The 20,975-nt window shown below is 33.1% G+C and overlaps 2 protein-coding genes across 22 annotated transcripts; one reads left to right on the top strand and one right to left on the bottom strand.

Moving 5' to 3' along the window:
* Window positions 1–6,789: 6,789 nt before the first annotated feature.
* LOC148764547 (uncharacterized) lies at window positions 6,790–9,266 on the top strand. The gene is made up of 5 exons (XM_088805922.1): window positions 6,790–6,831; window positions 7,275–7,859; window positions 7,950–8,141; window positions 8,226–8,565; window positions 8,992–9,266. Exons 1-5 carry the CDS (start codon window positions 6,790–6,792, stop codon window positions 9,264–9,266), a joined length of 1,434 nt encoding a protein of 477 aa, XP_088662048.1.
* A 7,329-nt stretch (window positions 9,267–16,595) lies between these two features.
* Window positions 16,596–20,821, bottom strand: LOC108660959 (LIM domain-containing protein WLIM2b-like). 21 transcript variants are annotated; one of them, XM_088802990.1, is made up of 11 exons: window positions 20,317–20,820; window positions 19,750–19,819; window positions 19,377–19,464; window positions 19,207–19,237; window positions 18,638–18,708; window positions 18,478–18,536; window positions 18,332–18,386; window positions 17,932–18,031; window positions 17,801–17,838; window positions 17,199–17,316; window positions 16,596–16,664 (listed from the first exon to the last, which is right to left on the bottom strand). In XM_088802990.1, the coding sequence occupies exons 6-10, from the start codon at window positions 18,534–18,536 to the stop codon at window positions 17,275–17,277; spliced, it is 294 nt and encodes a 97-aa protein (XP_088659116.1). In that variant the 5' UTR covers window positions 18,638–18,708; window positions 19,207–19,237; window positions 19,377–19,464; window positions 19,750–19,819; window positions 20,317–20,820; the 3' UTR covers window positions 16,596–16,664; window positions 17,199–17,274. The 21 variants fall into 21 exon arrangements, with proteins under 21 accessions (XP_088659116.1, XP_088659121.1, XP_088659114.1 ...); XM_088802995.1 differs by lacking the exon at window positions 19,377–19,464 and having other exon boundaries at window positions 20,317–20,821; XM_088802988.1 differs by lacking the exon at window positions 18,638–18,708 and having other exon boundaries at window positions 18,478–18,588; window positions 20,317–20,814.
* Between the last annotated feature and the right edge of the window lie 154 nt (window positions 20,822–20,975).

The following is a 20,975-nucleotide window of genomic DNA, read 5'->3' as shown; positions in this document are numbered from 1 at the left end:
TTAAGGATGAACTCACATTTGAATTGAAATGTGAACTTGGATAGTATTTATGTTTTTCTTTGAGTTGAGAATATGGGAAAACTTATGAGGAAATTAAAGGTGATCATTGATTTGGGGCAACCTACTTCTAATTAGTTGTGTTCTTCATTTATGTTATTTTCTTTTATTTTATGTTTTGTTTGAGGACTAGCAAAATATTAAGTTTGGGGGTATGATAACTCTAGCATATAGAGTTATTTTGCCACATTTTGGGTACTAAAATAGCTAAGTCTTGAGTTTTTGGTTCGAATTTAGGTAGTTTTATTCATTTTTTTTAATTTAGTTTAAACCTTGTTGAGTCAATCTAATTCAAGTAGTTCAGTTTAATTTTATGTTAAAATGTCTTAAGAATAGCTATTACTGATTTAGTCTTTTGTTTTTGAAGGTTCTCAAATAAAAGGCTTTAATTAGTGATGAACACACAAGTATGGCTAAGTACATCTTTCATAAATGCTGCAGTATTTTGAGCATAACTTTCATGATAGAATTTCAATTCATGTGATTCTTAAGCCATTGGAAAGTTAAAAGACGGGGAAACAACCTTCATGTTTACGACTTTGCCTAATTCAATTCAAACTAAGGAGAAAATCACGTTGGAAAAGAAAGAACTGTAGCAGAATTTGCACAAGGCAACACATGGGAGCCAAGGCCATTGCCTTGAATGGACCAAGGACATGCAACAAAGCAACTCACATGGACTAAAGAGGAGAGTTTCACCGCCATGGTGAAGGAAGGTCGCAGCTCCCATAAAAGGAAAAGCCACCATACTTCCTCCCGTGAACAAGGTGCCGTAGTGCCCAAAGAGCTAGGCCACGACACATTGCCATCCACCTAATAATCTACTTTTACGAAATTTTAAAAAATAGGATTTTTGGGAGGTATTTTAAGGGACTTTTTCAAAGGATTCGAACGAGGCATACAGAGTAGCTTTTCTAAAGAAAAAAAAAGCCATCAACAAAACAAGAAAGCAAGGGAAAACAAAGAAGATTAAAGATTTAAAATCTTCAAATCTTAGTTTCTCTCTCTACCTTGTTTTTTGCTCACTTTCTTTGACTTGGATCGATGGTTGATTTTATTTGGATGATGTTTTCAGTAGATATTATGGACTAATTTACTTTTTATAGGATTATGATTGAACTCAGCATGTAATTTAAATACTTTATTTCTCTTTTTCTTGTTATCAATGGAATATGAGTTGTTTATTCCAATTATATGTTTAATGCTTTTAATTGCCTGATCACCAATTAAATTAATTTAGATATCTAAATACAACTTAAAGAATAGAGTTTAGATTAGGCTAAGAATGGAATAACATGTGTTCAAATTCATTTTGTTGGTTAAATGATTTGATTTGCATATAGGATTGACATATAACTATGTGTCGCATGTATCTAAGATTAGAGCACAAACTTAATGAATTTTTCTTCAGTTGAATTTACATAGACATATAGTAAATTTATTATGAGAGATATTTTTATAAGAATTTCGATAGAAACTTATAAATAAATTGGGACTCTAAGTTAGCAACTCAATCCATTGAAGTAAGTTTAAAGAGAGAAAAAAGATTCAGATAAAGTGTTGAGGGATAGTGTAATCTAGTAAAGTTTTGCCCATCAGTTTTTATATTTAATTTAGTTACTATTTAGTTTTAGTTTAGCATTTAATTAATCACTTTAATCTGGTTGTTTGAATAGGATTAGATTGTGTTAACTGTAGTATTTACCAAAAGTTGGGACAATTCTCTGTAGGATTTAACACTCTACTTACATTATATTACTTGTTACAATAAATACACTTGTGTGATAAAATTGACAAAGGGTCATTATCAATATTTGATAGTTTTGCCTAAATAATGATATGGGAAGGATAACGCGTCTACAACTCATTTCTTCTTCCTTTGTTTTTTTCATTTTTCTTCCTTCTAGACTATAACTATTATAACTTGAGTTGCTCATCGAAATATGCCTACAATGATCAAATACTAAATTGTTTTACTAACTTTCAAAATATAGCAAATAGGAATTTACATGTGCATACAAAAGCATCTCTTTATTTTATCGTGGTGTAATTAACTCAAATTAAGTTAGTTTAAACTCTTTAAACAATTTTGCAATCCAAAATATTGATTCTGAAAATTATTTTGTTTGCTTGTGATGCTTATTATATTTGCAAGTGGTAGACAAAAAAGGAACAAAACAAAGGAAAGAATTAGAAACAAAAAAAACTTTAAGATTTGAGTGACATTAGTTAAGAACATACTGTTAAAACTAATAATAAAGTCAAAAACTATATATGTATATCTTTAAGCTGACAAAACCAGCATGAAATTGTTAATTTCTTATATCAAAACATTAATAGGCCTAACACTACAATATCATGCATATTGTGCATACGCTTGGATATATTTTTTACTCAAAACCATATATGAAATACAAGTTTTATATTGATTATAAATGCATATTATTTCTATAATTCTACTTAAGATAATGCTTTTCCACCTTTTTAAGATGCTCCATACAGCTAGTACTTGAAGACAATTTTGGACAAACGAACGTTGTGGCCTTCAGACGACCAGCAAATAAACTTATTGAGGCTACCATAGCGAAACTTGTAGCCATGGAAACCATCCATCAAATGATACTATTGGACCTATGAAAGCATTGATCAATCAGATGAAGACCTTTATAATAGACCTGACCTTAAAGACAGCCAAAGCAGGAATTGCAAATTATAATCTACGTGACTGTGATGAGATCCAACATGAACTGTCCCTCAATGCACTAGATACACCTACATCTAGATCAGCACTGATGCAAATCACATCCGATAAATCTCAACATCAACTTTCACCATCTCCAATCAATAGCCAAGTTGTAAGGGAGCTTTTCCCTAATTCAACACCTCAAAAATAGCCCAACAACAGCCATGGAGGAAAATTTTCGACCAAAAAAACTAAAATTCGATAATATCAGCACTTTGCTCTGTTCCTATTCAATAATATTTCAAAACTTGTTTCCATCATGATCTTATTCCTAGATTAAATCTATTTATTGTTATTTATTACTTCCAGTCTTCAATTGTCTTCAAAACAATGTCCTAATACTATATTATTTACCTTTTACTCATAATTCTTTACCATCCTATCTTCATTTATTTTTCCAACCACATAATATTTACACTACATGTTTATAAGCAATATGCTATTATTCTTTGCATACGTTACACAACTATATTTGTGCTTTTACAAGCATCATGTTATTATTGTTTTCTATTAAATGTGTGAAATAATGATTTCTCTTTCCTGTATTATATTTGTACTCTTACATTTTTTCTATACCTTACAAAATCCTATTTTCATTCCATGATGTCATGCCCTCTTCCTTATAATAGTGTTTTATACATTCTCATTCCAAATATATGTACATTCATAATTGTTTGTTCTTATTGCATTATAGTCAAACATACATGTTTAGTTAAAATCTCACAAATCTATTAATAAAAGTTGTTGTGTTGGTAAACTAGATGCAAAAGTAAAAGTAAGCAAAATACTTTTTTGCTCACCCTTCCCTGAAGTTTTCTTGTCTTTGAATTTGAAGTTCTAAGCATATTTGTTTATGTGACTATTATTCAACTAGCATTTTTGAGTTTACGATTCATATTATGCGTATGTATTTTCTCATCATACTCAAAACTTTACACACCTTTCCCTTTAAGCATTAAAATACTAACGTTTAACACCATTCATCCAATATAAGTCAGTCACCAAAAGATCACTATGAAATTTCTATAACCCTACTGGAAGCTTTTTGTTCACCTTTTGTGCATTTGACGATTGCAGAATGAGATCCCTTCTTGTTTTTGTATGAAAATAAGAGCCTTACACAATTATTGTTAATTGTCCACAATTCCACTACACACTTTTGGTTTACCTTTCGTACATAAAAGCTGTAAAAATTGCTCTTGGCAATTTAAAAACAACAAGCCTTATCATTTTTGTATGAAAGCACCAGACTTCCCTTACGACTGCACTTGCATTGCATATATTTTTGTAAAAAAATGCACTATATAGCTAAAACATTCACCAACAGCTCTATATGATAATACATTTAAAATTACATATCTATTTCATATTAGACACAGTTAGTTGAATAAGGCCTGCAGGTTAGTTAATTGTATAGAGGATAGTAGGTCGGGGTTTGAAAAAGAGAAGGCACAAGAAGACAGATAGTACGCACTGTTTCAATAAAAGCCATAAGCAGACAAATGATGCACACCGTTTCAATAAAAACCTTTCACAACTACAGCAAAGTGCACCGTTTTGTTAATAGTGTTTTTAGAGTTTAAAAGTTAGTTAAAGTTTGATTGTTGGTTATATTACTATTAGCTTTTCTCTTACTAACAGAGACCTTGTATATAAATACTGCTGTAAGAATACATTTTTGGGTAATGAGAATTCTCTTACATTCTCTCATTTTCATGCGTCGCCTTTTCCTCTCTCTTGCTCAGTATTCATCATAGTATCAAAGCAAGTCTAGAATACTAGTGAATGATTGTTGCTATTGATAATCAGATGACTTGTTCTTGCCATTTTCTGGTTATATCTTTCTTCTTCACCAGTAAGTTTATCCTCTCGTTACTGATTTCTTATTTTTTTTCCTGTTCTTCCATCTACTGACTGATTAACCATGTCTGATGAATCTGAATCATCACAATCAAAGCCTTAGGCCTCTCAAACCTCATCACAAATCTCACCCATTGGAGATCCTCAATCTCCATTTTACTTTCACCATTCAAATCACCCTAACTCAGTCATTATTAATCCAAAGCTTACCACTAATAACTATGTGGCATGGAGCAGATCGTTTCTGTTGGCCCTTTCCATTAAGAACAAGATAGGTTTCATCAATGGATCTATTCCTAAACCAACTGCTACAGACCCTCTGTACCCATCATGGACTCGTTGCAACAACCTCATAGTTGCCTGGCATTTAGACTCAATCTCACCCCCAATAGCCTCTACCATATTTTTCATAGAATCCGCAATGAAGATGTGGAATACACTGAAACTTAACTATGCTCAACCAGATGACACCAGGTTGTGTAATTTGTAGTATACCTTAGGGAACATCACCCAAGGAACAAGATCAGTGAGCGCATACTTCATTAAGTTGAAGGCAGTGTGGGAAGAGATGATGAGTTATTGTCCTCTGCCACATTACGAATGTGAAAGATGCAATGTGGAGTGTTTCAAGAAATATACTGATCAATATCACAAAGACATGGTGTTCAGGTTTCTGAATGGTCTGAATGAATCTTTCTTAGCAATTTGATCTCAATCATACTCATGGATCCCATTCCAACCCTTGACAGAGTTTATAATCTTGTATTGAGAGAGGAAACACAGAGAAACTTATTGTTCCAGTCACAGCCTATTCTTGAGTCTTCTGCTATGCTCACACAACTGATTCAAAGAACTTGCTAAAAAAAGATCTGGTCTGCAGCCACTGTGGCAAGAAAGGCCACAGCAAAGAAAAATGTTACAGAATTATAGGGTTTCAGAAGATTTTAAATTTACAAAAGGAAAGCCTAATATTAAAAGAGGCAAAGTTGCAGTTAATAATGTCACAATAATCAATGAGGCATCAGCTGTTGAAACCCAAGCAAAACAATAGGAAAAGTTCAGTGGTTCAAGCAACATGTCCCAATTGTCTGTCCTAACACAACAAGTCAACAAGCTAATGGAAATTCTCAATGAAAATGGTTTAATCAGTAGTGATGGTAAGGGCATCTCCTCAAACAACCAACAAGCAAAACACTCATTGGTAAATTCAGCTTTTACAAGAATCATTTCAGACCATTTTTGTTTCAATACCACCAACAACATGCCTTCTAGCTTCAGAAACATAAGCACTTGCATGTTAAAACAAAATTATTAGATAGTAGATTCAAGTGCAACTGATCATATTTCACATTCTTTAGATGACTTTATCTATGCAAAACCAATTAAGAATTCCTTTGTCCAGCTCTAAACCAATAAAAGAGCTATCGTTAGTCATGCAGGTATAGTTAAACTTACCTCACCACTCATCTTAAGGAATGTGTTGTGTGTTCCAAGCTTCAAATTCAACTTGATTTCTGTAAGTCAGCTAATTAGTTCAAGAAAGGCCAATGTTTTTTTCACTGACATATACTATATTGTCAAGGATATTCCCTCATGGATAGTGATTGGGGTTGCTAAGGGCTCATCAGGATTATATTTCATGGAGTATAAGAAATAAGTTCAAGATTTATCAAATTACTGTTTTGACAGAATTATTAAATTTCCTGTTATTTCTTCCGTTAGTAACTATAATGCAGTGAATAGAACTTTTGATTTATGGCGTTTCAAACTTGGTCATGCTCCTATAAAAAGGATCAATGTAATCCATCGACAATTTCCAAATGTTAAATGTTCAAATGAGTTATTTTGTGAAATCTATCCATTGGCAAAACAGAGAAAGTTTCCTTTTCCTACTTATTCTCAAAGCACAAAGATTTCCTTTAAATTAATCCATGTGGACATTTGGGGGCCATATAAGACTCCCATTTTAAATGGTCATCGTTTCTTCCTCACCATTGTGGATGATTTTTATCGTTTTACTTGGATTTTTCAGATAAAGAACAAATCACAAGTTTCAACAATTATACCTTCCTTTAATGCTATAGTTTAAAGGCAATTTAATCTTGAAATCAAGTGTTTAAGGTCAGATAATGGCCAAGAGTTTAAACTTACAGATGTCTTTGCCAAGACAGGTATAATCCACCATTTATCATGTGTTGATACACCTCAACAAAATGGAATTGTTGACAGAAAACATCAACACATCCTGATGGTTGCAAGAGCCCTGATGCACCAATCTAGAGTTCCAATACACTTCTGGGGGGATGTAGTGCTTACTGCAATACACATCATCAATAGAGTGCCTACTAGAATTCTCAAAAATAAATCACCATATGTGTTGCTCTATCTGAAACCACCATCATATGATCATTTCAAGGTTTTTGGATGCTTGTCTTTTGTATCCACACTAGCACAGCATAGGAAGATATTAGATAAGAGAGCAAGCAAGTGTACTTTCCTAAGATATCCCAATGGCATCAAGGGATATAAAGTATATGATCTTTGTGCACAAAAGACTCTAATATCCAAAAATGTTGTTTTTCATGAAGATACTTTTCCTTTTCATTCATCACAGCATGCTACTTCTCATCCTGCATTTGACCAAACACTTGGTGTGCATGCTGATTATTTTGACTATTTTGATACAAATTCATCCAATTATCCTCACCAAAACCAAGAACCAATAGAAACACATCTCCCTAAAGCTGTATCAAATGTATTAGAAACTTCTAGTTTAAATGTGAATGAATTACCTATTGACTCATTGCCTACTGGTGAACCTGCAGTCAGTAGTACTAATTCACCTAAGCCAAGCACAACTACTGACATAGTACAACCAATTAAAAAAAGTATCAAACCTAAACAAACTCTCAAATACTTGGAAGCATACTATACAGACCTACCATCCCACTCAAACACAGTCACTGCACATCCAATCACCAAGTACATATCCTATAATAAACTGTTACCTGCACACAGAACCTTTACTGATTCATTGTCATCCATTCATGAGCCAAGCTTTTACCATCAAGCTATTAATCATCATCATTGGAGGGAAGCCATGGCTGTTGAGTTGAAGGCCTTAGAAAACAATGGTACATGGAGCATTGTTCCACTACCTCCTAATTGTCATGCTGTAGGTTGTAAATGGATATACAAGGTGAAAGTAAATGTTGCAAGTGAAGTTGAAAGGTACAAGGCACGGTTGGTGGCTAAAGGGTTCAATTAAATTATAGGTTTTGATTATCAGGAAACCTTCAGTTTTGTGGCTAAACAGACAATAGTAAGAGTTTTCTTTGCTTTAGCTGCTGCAAACAATTGGCGCTTATCTCAGCTCGATATTAACAATGTCTTTCTAAATGGGGACCTAGAAGAAGAAGTTTACAAGGAACTACCACAGGGGTATTCTGTTCAAAGGGAGTATCAAACAAGTTCAAAGTTGGTTTGCAAGCTTCATAAATCCCTATAAGAACTCAAACAAACATCCAAACAGTGGAATGCTAAACTCGCTGCCTCAATTCTACAGTTTGGCTTCACACAATCAACATCAGATTATTCTTTGTTTACCATGAAGGCAAACAATGGGGACTTTGTGGCAATTTTAGTCTATGTTGATGATATTTTGATAAGAAGTACCTCAGCTCAAGCAGCATCTAATGTCAAAGGAATTTTGAGTTCACAATTTAAACTTAAAGATCTTGGTAAAGTCAAGTTTTTCCTGGGACTTGAAATTGCTCGATCTCCAGAAAGCATATCCATATGCCAAAGAAAATACACCCTAGACCTTTTAGAAGAGCATGGTCTACTTGGAACCAAGCTTGTAAGTACTCCCATTGACTACAATCATAAGTTATGCAAGACCAAGGGTAAGCAAAATCTTCAGGATGCTACCAAATATAGACAACTGGTCGGTAAATTGTTATATTTAACCTTTACTAGGCCTGACATCTCCTATGCAGTGCAAGTTTTGTCCTAATTCATGGATAAACCCAGCAGTGAACATTTCATGGCAGCTTACAGAGTTATAAAGTATCTTAAAAGGGCAACAGGCCAAGGCATCCTAATGAAATCAAAGTCTAGTCTGACAATTTCAACCTATTGTGACAGTAATTAGGCAAGATGTCCTGACTCACGAAAATCAATCACAGGATTTGGTATTTTCATTGGAGATTCTCTCGTAAGTTGGAAATCAAAGAAGAAAATTGTAGTGGCTAGAAGCTCAGCAGAGGCAGAATACAGGTTTATGGCTTCAACCTATTGTGAAATTATTTGGTTGCAATACCTTTTGGCAGATTTTGGAATCAGTCACAAGGAAGTAGTAAACCTCTTCTCTGACAGTCAATCTACGATACACATTAACAAGAATCCAGTATTCCACGAGAAGACAAAACACATAGAAATGGATTATCACTTCCTTCATGAAAAGGTTTTAGCTGGGATAATAATGCTTGTACACATTTCAACTCAATTACAAATAGCAGACATTTTTACCAAAGCCCTACAGCTAAGACAATTCTACAAGTTATTAGGCAATATGAGTGTTCATGATATTCACTCCTCATCTTGAAAGAGAGTATTAGACACAGTTAGTTGAATAAGGCCTGCAGGTTAGTTAATTGTACAGAGGATAGTAGGTCGGGGTTTGAAAAAAAGAAGGCACAAATTGACAGATAGTACACACCGTTTCAATAAAAGCCATAAGCAGATAAATGATGCACACCATTTCAATAAAAGCCTTCCACAACTACAGCAAAGTGTACCATTTTGTTAATAGAGTTTTTAGAGTTTAAAAGTTAGTTAAAGTTTGATTGTTAGTTATATAAGTATTAGTTTTTCTCTGACTAACAGAGACCCTGTATATAAATACTACTGTAAGAATACCTTTTTGGGTAATGAGAATTCTCTAATATTCTCTCATTCTCATGTGCCGCCTCTTCCTCTCTCTCTTGCTCAGTATTCATCATATTTCGCCGACTTCTCAACAACTGAATAAAGAAAAGTATTCAATGTTCTGAGCGTAACACATGAGCATCACTCTAGTGACATAAAGGGGTGACCATATTTCTTGGTGCATAAAGCCATAGTGATTAAATTGCAAGGAGCCGAAGGCCACAAAAAGTCCAATTGTTCCTTAGTATGGAGGCCTCTTTTTGAGTCATAGTCACAAGAAATATTGCCAACAAATAGACTTCAAGTAGTCGACAATTGGAATAATATGTACTCCAACTTATTTGCGTTATGGAAACCAAGTTCCATTTTTAGCTGCTTCAACCACCTGTTAATTCATACCATAGCATACATAGATCCATTCTATGACAAATCAACTCCAACTTTACTTCTTTTTGCATTTTTAGGTGCAATTTCCTGTTTTTTTTCGTAGCTAGTAACCACTGAAAATACTTTTGTGTTATAAGTTTTAGGTCAATAACTAAGACTTCAAATAAAGTTCATATTAATGTTTAAATTATTGTGTCTAAGTCAAAACAAAAGTTGATTCAACTTAATGATGACATTGAGTTAAAAAGAGAAAGAAAGTTTACATAGATATTGATTCTATTCTACATTGCTAAAGTAAATGTATGATCTCAATAACACCATTTAATTTTTTTATGTCTATCTTAAGGAAGCTAAATTCAAGTGCCATAGTGAATTAATTAGCAATTAAAATCACATAAACAAAACTTAAGATGTAGCTGCCTAATCACCCTCGAGATATATATTTTATCTTTCAAAAGTTACATCTTTTTTATCCACTTTGCTATATGGTCCTCAAAGTTGGTAAACTTCGTATATTATGCACATGGATTGTTGCCCTTTTGGTTGAACAGTAAATTATTTCAACCTTATAATTTTTCTTATGTCGATGATACCAAGGTTAACCATCTTACCAAATACATTAACCGAAGGCTGTCTTTCATTGTACTACTATTTTTCTTTTACATTTTCACCTTCCTCCTCTCAATTGTCATTTCCCACTGTTTTTGCATTAGGGATAGTTTATAGAACACTCAAGAGCACGTAAGACCTTGGAAGATCATGACTTACATTTTATCCACTTAAATCATGGTAAAGTTTTTCTTTATTAGTATTATTATTATTAAATTTTTAGGCAGAGAGACTTTAAAAAAAAAAGTAAGCAAATTTTATTACTTAATGCCAAAGTCTATACTTAGGATTTTATGAATACAAAAAATAAACAATACAAAGAAATAACCCCATCTCCTAAAGCCCAAATTTGGAGAGATTTGGGTAGAATTTATCTACCCTAGATCTGCCCACAGCTCTCTTGAAAACCCTTGGCATCCAAACATGAATAACCTATCCAAATGATCCAATGATAGGTTCGAATACTTCTCATTTAGACAGCAAAATAATATGCAAACTCCATCCAGCTTTAGAGTCTTAGTAATGACAGACTCCTTTCAAAATAAAACTCTTTGAAATTTAAATTTCATGCTGAATTCCACATACATGTTCTTGAAAATTTTAACCACATAGTATCATCCAACCTTCACTTGGCTTTAGAGTCTTAAAAATGATGGACTCCTTTCAAATTCAATCTTTTTGCAAAATTAAATTTGCATGCTGGATTCTTTGTGCATAATCCACATGTGACCCGTCCTTTAAAATTGTGAAGACTCTTCTCGGATATTAACAAATCTCCATGAACATTATCTTCCAATTTAATTTACTGATGGCATCAAGACTTGTATGAATTGCTCCCTTGTACCAATTCCATCCTTAGCAAGTCGATCCACCTCACCATTAGCGTTTATAAATACATGTGTTACTCTTCATTGCTTGAATTTTTTTGCAAGGTTTCCATACTAACAATCCATTCTCTAAGTCTCCAAGGCACCTCCTCCGAATTATTCATCCAATAAGCTGCATTCATTGAGTTACTTTCTATCCATAATTTGTAATAATTATTATACAAACTCTTCTCAAAAATGTAGAAAGCTTCTATAATTGCCATTAATTCGACCTTGTTTGAATCCGCAACCCTTGTTGATATAGAAAACCTTACCTCCACCGTGCCATCACTAGCTCTTAAAATACCACTAATTCCAACCTAGCTTGAACCACGTGAGGAAGTCCCATCCATGTTAAATTTCATCCAACGATTTGAATTATGACTTTGAACACTTTTTACATTATTTGGACTTCGAAAGATCTCTTCTGTTGAATATGGAAATTCAAGACATTTGGATTTAACCCACACTGCAACTCTTAATTTAATGATCTAATACAATTGAATCACATCCCATACTTTACCATTAAAGATTATATCATTTCAGAATTTCCACAATGACCAAGTGATAGCATTGAATGCAATTAACCACATATTAAATTGAACACAATGAGGAGTTAGAGATCACCATACCATGAAAGATGTTTGAGAATATGATGAAATAATCCAATTCATATTCCATTCGACACATCACATGCTCCATACCTTCGATATTTCCTCACATGTAAAAAAGAGATGGCTAACAGTTTCACAGTTTTTCTTGCACATCATCACCTAGGAGTCCTCTTTTTACAAGTTCATCCTTAACGACTATTTCCTTCCACATCAATTGCCATACAAATACCTCCACTCTGTATGAACCAAGCCCATCCTTATCCTTTTTCCATAAATCAGTATTCTCCCCATAAGACTAGAGAATTTTTTTGGCAAAAAGATTTGGATGTATATGTTCCACTTGTGGTAGCCTTCCATATCACCTTATCCTACAAACTAGTACTTAACGTACGTTGTCTTAGATAACTCTATAGCCTCATCCAATACTGAAATTCCCTTCCAAATAATTGTCACCATAATTCAATTTTTCAGTACCATTTGAGATTAATTCATTCGCCAAATTCACATATTTTTCCTTTCTTGTTCACGGCCAATGCAAAAAGACATGGACATTCATTTTGTAATATCAATTCGTCTAGCCACTGATCTTGCCAAAAGTTAATGAATTTTCCATCACCTATAACAATGGCAAAATTAGGTGAGACCCGCAAGAAAAACTTATTAGTAGGCACAAAAGGAGAAATAGTATTTTTCCAAATATTAGAGAAATTACGAGTAAATTTAGCAATGGGTTATAGGGCACTTGGGTCATAATCATTCTTCGCTATAACAACTTCTCTCCATAAGTTATCCCATTCATTACCAAACCTCCACAACTATTTATTAAGTAATGCTCTATTTTTTATCTCTCAATCAACTATGCCAAGGCAACCACATTCTTTAAAACTGCAAACTGTATCCCACTTCAAATAATTAATCCCCCCACTTTGTTTACCACCAGCCCATAAAAACCTTCTTTCAATTTTTTCCAATTCATTTTGTATACCCCTGGGAATTTAGAATAATGACATAAAATAAGTGGGCAAACTGCTTGGATTGATTTAATTATGGATCATAGGCTGATTGGAGGCCAAAAATGACATGCTGACGCGGCACTACCATGTGGCAAAATTGGACAACATTAGAGGGAGGGACTAAATTGCTCCAATTCTCAAAATTGAAAGACTAAATTGCTTTGATTTTGAATGCAGAGACTAAACTGAAAAAAATGCATGGGTATAGGGACTATTTTGGTACTTCGGCCATTAATCAATTCAAGTGAAGGTTAGCTTTATGGCAACATAAGTACCTCTTTTTTGGTGGGAGAATTGCCCTGATTAATTCAAAGCTTAATTTATTATCAATGTATTATTTGTTGATATTTAAAGCACTGAAGGGAATTCTTAATAAGCTTGAGCAGTTACATAGAAATTTTCTTTGGGGAGAAAATGCGTAAAAAAGGAAAATGGTAAAAGTGAGATGGGATGTGGTGTGTAAACCCAAATTCTTTAGAGGTTTAGGCATTTCCAATTTAATGCACAAAAATTTGGTGTTGCTTAGCAAATGATGGTGGAGGTATGGAATAGGAGAGAATTCATTATTGAAAAAATTGCTTGTCGAGAAAAATGGTGTTGATAAATTAAACTGGTTGCCTTCAACAGAGCTTACTTTAAAGATGTCGATGGTATGGAGTCAAATTATAAAATTGTCATCTCATAACGAAGTTTATACGATGGTGGGTTTTGAGAGTTGTCAAGGGATGGACTTTTCTTTTGACTTAATAAGTGGCTTTTAAACAAACCACTTAGCTTGGTGTATTCAAGACTTTTTTTCATTAGCTATGGAAATGCAAAGTAAAGTAGTGGAACTTCATCAATAAAGACAATGGAATACTCATTTTCATCGCAATCTTTTAATTTGGGAGGAAGTGCCACTTCAGAAGACATCCTACTTGAACTAGCTCATGAGAACTAGGAAGTTCCGAAGAAGAAAGAAATTCAAAAGAATCAAGTATGGAAGAAAGAAAGAGCAACTAGGCAAAAAGTCATCAAGATACTTCATTTGTGGAAAATCAGGTCATTATGCAAAGCAATGCCCAAAGTCAAATAGAAAATCCAACTAAATGCTTTTTAAATATGAAAGGGATGAAATTTGATAATGAGGTTTAGCATGTAGTTGGTGTGGATTATTTGATGAAATTTGCAAACACATACATGTTTCATGTCATTTTAGTTGGAACGTATGGTGTGGTGTCTTGAAATGGTGAGAATTTCAATGGTTTATTTCATGAACCGTGGAGTCTCTTTTACAAGCATGGCAAGGTTGTCAGTGGAAAGCTGTCACAAAAACAAGTCGGTTAATGGTGTGGGGTTACATGTCGATCAATTTGGTTAGTTACAAATGATACCATCTTTAATTAAAAAAAGTTGGAATGGAGATGAAATTATTTTTCTCATAAAAATGCGATTTATGCTTCGCATCAAGGCTTGTGGAATTAAGGAAATTGTAAATGAAATTGTGTGGAAGTCAGAACCATGGAGTCTTTTTGTTTCTAATTGTACGACATATATAACAACGAATTAGCATGTGATAAACCAGGTCCAGCTGGTTATGGAAGTGTATATTGGGAATATTTTTTGGACTTTTGGGAAATTCTAATTATGCTGATTTGATGGTCATTGAAAATACACTCAAACTATTTGCTTCTTCTACTTGGATGGGCAAAAGGAAATTGACTATTGAGTATGATTTTAAGGTGGCACTCGCATGGGTGAGGGAGAACCATCTTCATTTTAAGAATTCATGGAACACCTTCAATGAGATTAATGAGATTGATAAATAGTGTGATGGTATTGGTGATGTTGATTTTGTTCATACTCTTCTAAAGGCGAATGCAGTGGCCGATTCTTTAGCAAAATTTAGGATGGAACCTGGTGAAATATTTTTGCATGGTGGTAATTAAGATTGTTTGTGCACTAAGGAGTTGTATGGGTTGATTGAGGTCTTTAAATACGCTGGATGTTATTTCTATGAATGGTCTGTCAAGCTATTATTTTCTATTTCTCGATTACAAGTCTATGTTGAGATTGAGAGTTTGGATTCTTGTTTGTTTAGTTTGACTAAGGTTAAGTATGCTTATGTGATTGTGCTATTAGTTGTTAATCTATTTTGATCTGGCTATTCGAGTTCAATGCATCTAGTGAGATATAGAATTGCGGTTTGACAAATATAGTTTCGATTATGTGTTGGGACATATGTCTACTATTTATTGTGATTTTATGTGACGCTGGAATGAGTGGGAAGATTTTTGAATTGCAACAGTTAAAGGCGGTGGAAGATTTTTTCAGAAGTATAATGTTGAGTCTTTTGTATTGTAGTGTCATTTCTCTATTTGATAAGGTGTTTTTAAGTCAATCGTTTAAGTGTTTTTCATAGGTAGACTGTTGTATCCTATTTTCTGTAGCTTTACTTCAGACCAATCTTTGTATCAATTATTTTGATACGTAATAAAATTATCTATGATTAAGAAAAAAAAAAACTTCGGTGGTTTGGCAATCTAAGAGCCAGAATGGGAATGGTTTAATGGCAAGTAAACAGCTCCCAATATCAACATGTCTTATGTTTGAGGCTCATGTTTTTCATTATTGACTGTAAAATTCCTTCATTTTCTCAATTGTAATATTCTTTCTTGTGGAAACTACACATCAACAATATAAATGCCATGACTCCTTGATAAATTCTCAAGTGAGAATTTTCCTTCAAATACCTTAACAATTTTATTGTGAACTTAAAATGTGGGTTTAAAGTTTAAAGTACATTAACAATCAATGGAACTGGGATAAAAGAGAAGAACAATGCTTGCTTTCATTTTTCCTGCTTTACCATACAATGTGCTAGTGTATTTATATATCGTGTATCACCAATGTTATCGATTGATTGAAAATGTGACCATCTACAATAAATTAATAAATAAACTTGATTGAATTGATAGGAATTAATGGTTCAACTCAACCAATTACTCCCCATCTAAGCCCTTCCTTGGGCCAATCATATGAGAATTATCAAGCATGCACTAGTGTGCTTAGCTACGTTCGAGAAACTAGAATAGCAGTTAGCACTACAACATTTTTGACCTTTGGCTGCAAAAAAAATTGCAGTCATCGGTGAAAAATATGCAACCTTAGGTTAAGGCTGTACTTTTTCTAAGTGCAGCCTTAGCCAATGTATGGAAAAGTATGGCTGCACTTCTTTATGGGATTCAACAGCAAAATTAAAGTGCAGCTGTATGCTATATGACTGCAATCTTAAATCATATGGCAGCATATAAAATGTGTAGCTAAAAAGTATAAAATAGAGACATATAACCTTTAATATGTGATAGAAAGACATGCTCACAAATCATGAAATCAAATTGTAGAACTAATGCCTCAAAAATCAAATGCTTTAAAAATCATTTTCAAAGGTCTTTACAACGTTTACAATGTCTAAAAATCAATCTTTACAATCATTTTCCTCAACTAATTTTAGTCATCTCTCTCTTTTTCTCTCCAATTCCTCTCTATACATATTTGTTTGTCCATTCTCCAACCTAACAAACCCAACTGACATTGCTGTCCTTACCTGCAAAGATTAAGTTGCAAGATAAAAATCATTTGCAAGTAGTTCATATAATAGGTAATATTTTTCTAAAAAGCATAATTATATTAATCCATCACCAATGGATGCCATGGCAAGTCTTTTGTCTTATTAGCCTAAGACTTTAATGGCATAAAAATTGTTGTGGTAACAGAGCTGTACAATTACAATAAAATCTCTATGAAGTGGCTAAGTTCAGCAAGGACAAGATGGAAAAGAAGACTGAAAACAATAGGAGCCAAAAGCAAGGTAACAAAGAAATGCTTCTGTCACAAAAATAAAATCAGAGCCAAGCCAATAAATCGCAAGACCTTGCTGCGTTTCGCTAATAGAAACTGCCACCAGAAGCTTAAAAAAGAGACCCCTAAGATTACGAGTCATCAAAAACAAGGAAGTTCCCAGTAGAGAACAATACATCAGAAAATCCTAATAGGGATCCAGCATAGAACAATTCCAATGATAATGCTAGAACAAAATTACCTTCAAAGCAATTACATAAATTAACATAAAATGACTTACAGAATTCATCAATAGCAGCATTTGGAATCAATTCTTCCAAGTATCTTGTTAGGCTCATTTGTTCGAAGTTGTGCTTTTATTCTTCCAAGAGAAGTTGAGGAACATTAACTTCCACCATCTAAGAAAAGTAAAAATGATATCACAAATCATAAATCTTAAATTATATTACAAATTAGAACTTTAAAATGATAAAAACTCTTAAAGTGACAAGCAAAGGGCTATCTTTCAGTTCGGCCAATTCTTCATGAATCAAATAAAATTAACCTAAAGGATGGGTCAATTAATACCAAACCAACAATGATATAAAGATAGGTAAGCACTTATGTCCTAATACTTAACTATTAACTTTCTGTATTAATAAAAAATAAAATAAATTACTAACAAAATAACTTATAAGTTAACAACATCATAAATAAAAAATACTTGGTATAATGGAAGAGAAGGGGAAAGATATTATACTTGGTATTATCAGAGATGAAGCATTAGCAGATGCAAAATGCTTGCTAAGATATAATTTCATCATATATCCTCATTTAATAACAACTTTTAGCTCTTTACGTAATCAAACATCAAACACATTTGGTGTTGCAGGGGATATTTACCAGCTCGGGAGTTAACTTCTCAGCTGACTCTGCAGCTGCTGACAATAAAATTAATGACAAATTAAACCAACAAAACAAAACTATCAAGAAGTCAAATAAAAACTTTTATCCATCACGAGAAAAATACATACGTGACTGAAAACTCTTGTTGAAGTTACCCGTCTCCTTGAAGAGTTGCTCAAAATGAGGCTTGCAATAAAGAACACCTTCCATCAAGGAGTAATTACCCAACTGGAAACATAAGACATGCTGCTAAGTTAGAAGCAGAAACTTCATTACATAAATCAACAAAGTTGGTTAACAAAATCTATCATGTGAGCAACACTCGTTCACAGAGCCTACAACAATGCTAATTTTCTACAACAAAAAATCACCCAAAATTTTCTTTCTTAAGGAAAAAAATGAATAATAAAAAAAACCAGCAGTAAGATGACAATAGTGTCCAAGTTACTCCTTAGTATATTTTTTGATTACACATTCTAACAAAGATCTACTAAATTAACTAGCAAAAAAAATAAAATGCTTAGTGACCTCAGTGTAAATGCAATAAACGGCAACATAATTTGATATCCCATTTGCTTTAAACCTAATCAATGTACAAAACAAGCATGTCAACTATATTTGCAACTACATCAACAAAGGAATAGAAAATGACTCAAAGCAATTAAAAACCTTACCTTTTGAGTCCCTTTGCAATGACTACATTTGAAGCAAGACTTACGATAAGGAACCACATCTGTTGACAAAAGTTCCACAGGATAAACAGTCTTCTCACAAGCCTTGCATTTCTGCTTGGTACCAATAAAAGACATGGCTAGAATATGCTTTAGATCTAACCGTACTGTTCTTTATCTAATTCGACAGATCAGCTTTAATCCAATTTCCTGCCTTTTATTTGCTAATATTTACTGCTCAAAAATGTTAAAACAAACAACCAAAAACATAATTCATAAGCAGATTATGTCAAATTCAACAAAACCAGCCCTATAGCTTTGAACTTTGAATCAATTAATTCATCCTCAATTTTGGTCTTAAGAAAACATAAATGCCAATCCATAGAGCCAGTATTTGCAACCTAAACTCAAGCAAAGCTAAACTTTTTATACTCTTTTTTTCCTTTTTAGAGTAAAGGCAACACAGAACAAAACATAAACTCAAAATCTTTTACAAACTTTTATCCTCATTTCCCTTTCCTAGCATCCTCAGAACCCAATCTGGGACTTCAAAAAGAAAAACCCAACAAGGCAAAACAAATCTACCATGCAAAACCTAATTAGCTGATCTAATCTGAAAAACTTACAGCAAAGGAAAAGCACCCAAAAAGAATGACCAAATGATAATGACAGCTATGAACAAAAACTAGGTTAAAGATTGAAACTTGAAAAAAGCAATAACAAAACATGTACCTTGATAGAAGAAGAAGAAGAAGACCCGGATCTGTGAAATAAGATGGAAATGAGAGGTAAAGAGTCAAAGGGTGTTTTGGGGATTTAATGTTAAAAGCTTACTAATTATAAGCTGACTTGACTTGAGGTTAGTAAGAGTAGAGCTTGAGCAAATTCTCTTTACATCATACCTACTTATGTCAAAATTGGTTACAACACTTGTCCCCCTAAACTTAATTGCAGCAATATCATAAGCTTCAGCTGCTTCTTCTTGTGTGCCTATAATGTAGAATATAAGTTATATTATTGCTTATCACAATTAGGGTTCTTTGGGAATTTATAGCTTAATTACATTAAATTTTATAAATAAAAAGTGAAGGACAAAATTATAATCCAGTTGCTAATTTCATCAAAGTATGTCTTTAAATTTCTTAGCTGAGCAGTATAAAGGCGATTGTAATGAAGATAAGCACTATCATAGAGCTTACAACACAATTTCTTTAAGTTAATTCCATCATCGACTAAATTACAAAAGAAATAGAAGGAAAAAGCACTGAAACTTACCTATGTCAGATTCTCAAGCAACCAAAGTCATCTTACTCTTAAAATCAAAGAGACAAAATAGAAACATTAACTGCAATCAAGTAGAAAATAAAAAAAAAAAAAAAAGAGAAAATTAATGAAAACGAAAATCCAATTTAAAAATATCTCACAAATCAATAAAAGAAAGACCAACAACCCTAAGCAACCCTATATTGATATCTATATTTCCTACGCAACCCTAATTTGCGATCCAAATCCTTAATTAGTGTTATAGGAAACTCTAATATAAACTTGAACTACATAAATAATGCTTAAAATAAAAGAAAATCAAAGGAGAAATAGAGTGAGTAGCTGAATCAGAATTAGAGAATTGAATATGAACACTTGCCTGAACACAATAAAAAACTCTATTCAATATTTGTTCAAAATTCTCAACTATCAAATTTCAAATAAATTTGAAAAAATAACATAAAATCAAAAGAGTTGAGAAAATCACTAAGGATTTCTTTAGATTTGTGTCAACCGATAGTGTTCTTAGTAGCCAAAGAAAGAAAAAGAGAATTGATGAATCGAGAAAAAGAGATTTACCTGTCTTAGAAAAATTGAGAGTAGATCAAATATTTTGTACGGAGCAGAGAACCTGGGAATTGAAATGGGCAAGCTCAAATATAGGAACAGGTCTAGGACTACGCATGCGACACAAATCCATTTGAGTTGGTTGGCATCATCAACTCTTCATTTGTTTGGCATTTTTTGGAATCATGAAAAGAGAAAGCAGCAGGGCAGAGCCAAAGGGATTTTGCAAGAATATAGTCTATTTGACCACGAAAAGGGTAAGGGGCTTTTGTTTGTTTTTTTTTTTAGGCTGTTGGCTACTTTTATTTTGTGGGCTTTTCTCAATTTTTTTATGTGATTACACTTTAAATAGTGTAATTAAATGAAATGTATCAAGAGTAATATGATGAATTTAGTTACATAAGAAAAAATGCATCTAAAATTTTGCAATAAAAGGGTAAAAATGTTGTAGTGTAGTATTATTTTTTGGGGCAACAAAATAGTAACTTGAGCGAATGAAATCAAGAAAAGAGAATGAAAAAGCTAGTAGTGTATCAATAACAACCAACACCCAAAAAAAATTATACTAAACGGAACAAGCGTGCAAAAGGAGGATGATTAAGAAAACCCTAAAATTACTACAATAATGAGGCATAAAACACTTCCAGAGAAAATGCAAGAAAGAAAGTATA

Source organism: Theobroma cacao, chromosome 1 (genome assembly GCF_053813885.1).
Source record: "Theobroma cacao isolate CCN51 chromosome 1, ASM5381388v1, whole genome shotgun sequence".
Taxonomy (NCBI): domain Eukaryota; kingdom Viridiplantae; phylum Streptophyta; class Magnoliopsida; order Malvales; family Malvaceae; genus Theobroma; species Theobroma cacao.
The sequence above is the reverse complement of the archived record's forward strand: the minus strand, read 5'-3'. Positions and strand labels throughout refer to the sequence as shown.